Here is a 4,124-nt window from a genome sequence, read left to right on the forward strand (position 1 = left end):
TGTGTGTGTGTGTGTGTGTGTGTGTGTGTGTGTGTGTGTGTGTGTGTGTGTGTGTGTGTTTGCACGTATGTATACAAAGAAAAAGAGCGTTTGCAATGTCCATTGTAACATACCTAACGTTATACGTTCTTTAGAATCTGGCGGTAACAAGAACAGAAAAGGAACCAGCACACCGATTAGCATAGCGGGGAAAACAAGCACGTGACTGAAATACGCTGACTTCCGGCGCAAAACAAATGTGACGCGATAGCTGGGATAGGGCTCCACGCAACAGGTGTACATTTTGATGTTTACCTGTGACAAAAAGTACAAAAACATATTCTGGTTTCAGTTCAGTGCTGACGTGATGACAGAATGACGGTAACAAAAAAATCATAGCCATAGAAACAACAACAACAACAATAATGCCCGGATGCAGGCAGTGGCTCTCATGGCTTTTCATCTTAACTGATTGGAAGTGTTATTATGTACATTGTCTTGTCTTGGTATAAAAGATGGGCTACAGCAAATATTCTGCTCAATACCACAGATTTGCTTGTCAGTTGTTTGACCTTAACTAGTTGAGCATGTCTCTTAGTGGGTGACGATATGTGCATCTCTGATCACGAGCAGAAGTAGTGGGGGAGCATCATAGACGTGTATTGGGAAGAAATCTTTGGGGTTTGAGCAATTCACCTCTGAAAATATGGGTGTTTTGCTCAACATCCTTAAACAATCCTCATTTAGGCACCTTTTGGGCGGGATGGGCTACTCGACCTGAATGAAATTCTAACTGGGCCCCTCCTGCAAGTTCATGCGCCGTTTATCTTGATATTAGATTACAATATCACACATATATGGTTGTGATGCATGTGCCCGGTGTAACCCTTATCAGAAGGGTAGTCATAATGGATATATTGAGTTTCGTATATTTGTACTCCAGTGTCCCTTTGAAGGCATGCGCTGCTCTCTCACTCAATAATAATAATAATAATAATAATAATAATAATAATAATAATAATAATAATAATAATAATAATAATAACAATAACAGTAACAACAACAATAATAATAATAACAATAATAATAATAATAATAATAATAATAATTTTGGCACAAGGCCAGCAATTTCGGGTGAGGGACTAAGTCGATTATATCAATATCAGTAATCAACTGGTATTTATCTTAACGACCCTTACAAGATGAAAGGTAAACTCGACCTCAGCTGAATTTGAACTCAGGACGTAAAGACGGATGAAATGATGGTAAGCATTTCACCCGGCATGCTAACGTCTCTGCCAGCTCGAATAATACACACACACACACACACACACATTCATGCACACACATACTCACATATGCGCGCGCGTACACACACGTAAGCATGACAACAATAACAGTAAGAGTTATCTCTCCTTACTTCGGTTTCTGCGCTGACGAGTTCCCATTTGTTGTTTGGTACATAATCTGAAGTAACAAGCGAACTGAAATGTGAGGAGATGTTTACTTCCAGACCGTTGTACACCATCGATCCGTAAATCAAGTTGCACGTCTGTGTGTCGAATGGGAATTTTGACATATCAGGTACACAAACTGCCGTCTCAACCAATCGGTGCATGTAGAATACACTGCCAGAGTTTAGCACAAGCACGTCGTCGTTGGCGGTAGAAGGAATAGCCTGTTCGACACTGTTGACAAAATAGAACACAGATGAAAAGACAATAATTTTTGGCAGATAAACTGTAGTGGTGGTCATTAGCTATTGTAATTATACACTCTGATAAAAATCACAGAACGGACTAGATTGAAATGCAGGGTAGTATAGATATAAATTTGTTGTAAAGAATGTGTGTGTGTGTGTGTGTGTGTGTGTGTGTGTGTGTGTGTGTGTGTACATACATACATACATACATACATACATACATACATATATATATATATATATATATATATATATATATACATGCATATATATATGTATGTATATACATGTTTATACCCAAACATACATATAATGATAGAATATTGCTTGTACGATGTTTGTAGCATATTGTGTGCAATATATTATATTGTGTTGGTTTGGTTTCGTTGAAATTATTTTTAATAAATTAAACTTGAAATAACTGAATATCATTAGATATTCTTGTATTTCTTCATTTTTTCTGTGTTTGTATTAATTGCACACTTCTTTGATTGTTTTTGTTGCTATGTACTTTCACACTTTGTTTGGAACACACTTTTCCCCCTTGTTTGTATCGCTTTCTTTGATTGGTTATCTACTCTTAATCATAATTTTAACCCGTTATTTGTGTGCCCTGTGTGTGTGTGTGTGTGTGTGTGTGTGTGTGCGTGTGTGCATGTAGATTTATATAAGGGAAGCACCCAATGCTACAGTTACTGACAGATTGCCTCCCTTTACTCATTCAGACCTTTCGTCATCGTCATCATCATCATCATCGTTTAGCATCCGTTTTCCATTCTGGCATGGGTTGGATGGTTTGACTGAGGTCTTGAGAGCCAGCGGTTGCACCAAGCTCCAATCTAAGTCTTTGTTTTACCCGTTAGGTCACGAATTTTCGTTTGCACTTTCTTATAAACAAGATGACTGAGCTGTCATTAATATTTTCCCCACTACTATTCAATAACTGCGATATTGCTCGCATGAAACCATTGATATCTTATTCAATGCAGTCTTCTAGTTAAGAAAAATATATTAATCCGCCTATGAGGTATTGACCGCTTGCTTTCTAGTTTGTAACTTACGTTTACGTGAGTGTGTATGTGAAATTTAGATTGTAAAGGGGAATGCATTCCTAATCGAATAAAATTCTACAATTTTTTTTTGCAGATATGCTTCGATATACCAAGACTGAAGTTTTGGACTTACAAGTTGTAAAGAACTATATCAGGATACCAAATATTTTGCACAGGAATTCGGATATTTTCTTGGTTGTTGTATTCACTGGGCTTCCAATGAAATCTGGCATCGTCCCAGGTTTTTGTGAGATATCCATGGATTTTAAATGTCATCGAATGTTCATCCTATTGAAAAAAAAAAAGAAAAATCAAATGTAGGAAGCATTGGTAAGGAATTAGTGGGAGAAAGAAAGAAAGAAAAGACATGGATTTGGAGAAGGAGAAGAAGAAAGAAAGGTGGTGATTGTAGTGGTTGTGGAAGAAGAAGAACGATCGTCGATGTTGGTGGAGAAGATATTCGTAAAAGGTTTTCCATTTAAACTGAATTTAAAGTAATTAATTTCTTATTAATTTCTTTATTGACCACAAGGGGCTAAACATAGAGGGGACAAACAAGGAGAGACAAAAGAATTAAGTCGATTACATCTTCCCTAGGGCGTAACTGGTACTTAATTTATCGACGCCGAAAGAATCAAAGGCAAAGTCGACCTCGGCGGAATTTGAACTCCGAACGTAACGGCAGACGAAGGGTACCAATAAATGCTTTATTCTTATCACTCTCTTTAGTTGTGGGCCGCAGGCCAATTAGGCCCTCCGCAGGAACTCTCAAAAGTCCACAAGGAGTGTGTCGTTTAAGTTAGTATGTATATATATATATATATACAAATATATAATGATTACGCTTAGATATAGTGATACCAAAACTACCTGTTTATAGCTCAACAGACTTTTATGTCACAGCAAATTAGTAAGGTCCTGAACTGTGGCGAGGCTGCATAAATATTTTAGTTGTTTTCCGCTCCACTGGACTCATATATAAACCAGCAAGTCATTAGAGAGAGAGAGAATGAGAGAGAGTACAGATTGATGACTAAATTAATGATACAAGAATTGGTAGTTACGGAGAAAGAGAGAGAGAGAAAGAGAAATAAAGAGGTTACCAGGTCAACAGTATGTGGAGAAAGTTGCAAGTTAACGAGAACCGGTCCGTTGACGGAAGGTCTGACGTGTCGGTTGTAATTCGTGAGGAGGGTGTGGTACAAATGTCCTTCTGTTTCAATCAACGTTAAATTCGGTTTTGCCTTCAGCCATTCTGTTGCAAAATAAACAAATAAATAAATAAATAAATAAATAATAAACAATACAGTATGACATTAAGAGATACACGTTTATATTTTATACATACGTACATATATATATATATACCACATCGTTTTCTCTCTCTCTCT

At 37.1% G+C, this 4,124-nt stretch overlaps 1 protein-coding gene across 1 annotated transcript in view; it reads right to left on the reverse strand.

Moving 5' to 3' along the window:
• The window catches only part of LOC106884096 (neuronal acetylcholine receptor subunit alpha-7), a 58,406-nt gene that overhangs the window by 28,879 nt on the left and 25,403 nt on the right, over nucleotides 1-4,124 (reverse strand). The window contains exons 2-5 of the mRNA XM_052975291.1: nucleotides 3,837-3,988; nucleotides 2,867-3,021; nucleotides 1,400-1,667; nucleotides 76-294 (exon numbers count right to left, since the gene is read on the reverse strand). Coding sequence (XP_052831251.1) covers nucleotides 76-294; nucleotides 1,400-1,667; nucleotides 2,867-3,021; nucleotides 3,837-3,988 — 794 coding nt within the window. The remainder of the gene's footprint in view (nucleotides 1-75; nucleotides 295-1,399; nucleotides 1,668-2,866; nucleotides 3,022-3,836; nucleotides 3,989-4,124) is intronic.

The sequence above is a fragment of the Octopus bimaculoides genome, chromosome 21 (assembly GCF_001194135.2).
Source record: "Octopus bimaculoides isolate UCB-OBI-ISO-001 chromosome 21, ASM119413v2, whole genome shotgun sequence".
In the NCBI taxonomy this organism is placed as follows: domain Eukaryota; kingdom Metazoa; phylum Mollusca; class Cephalopoda; order Octopoda; family Octopodidae; genus Octopus; species Octopus bimaculoides.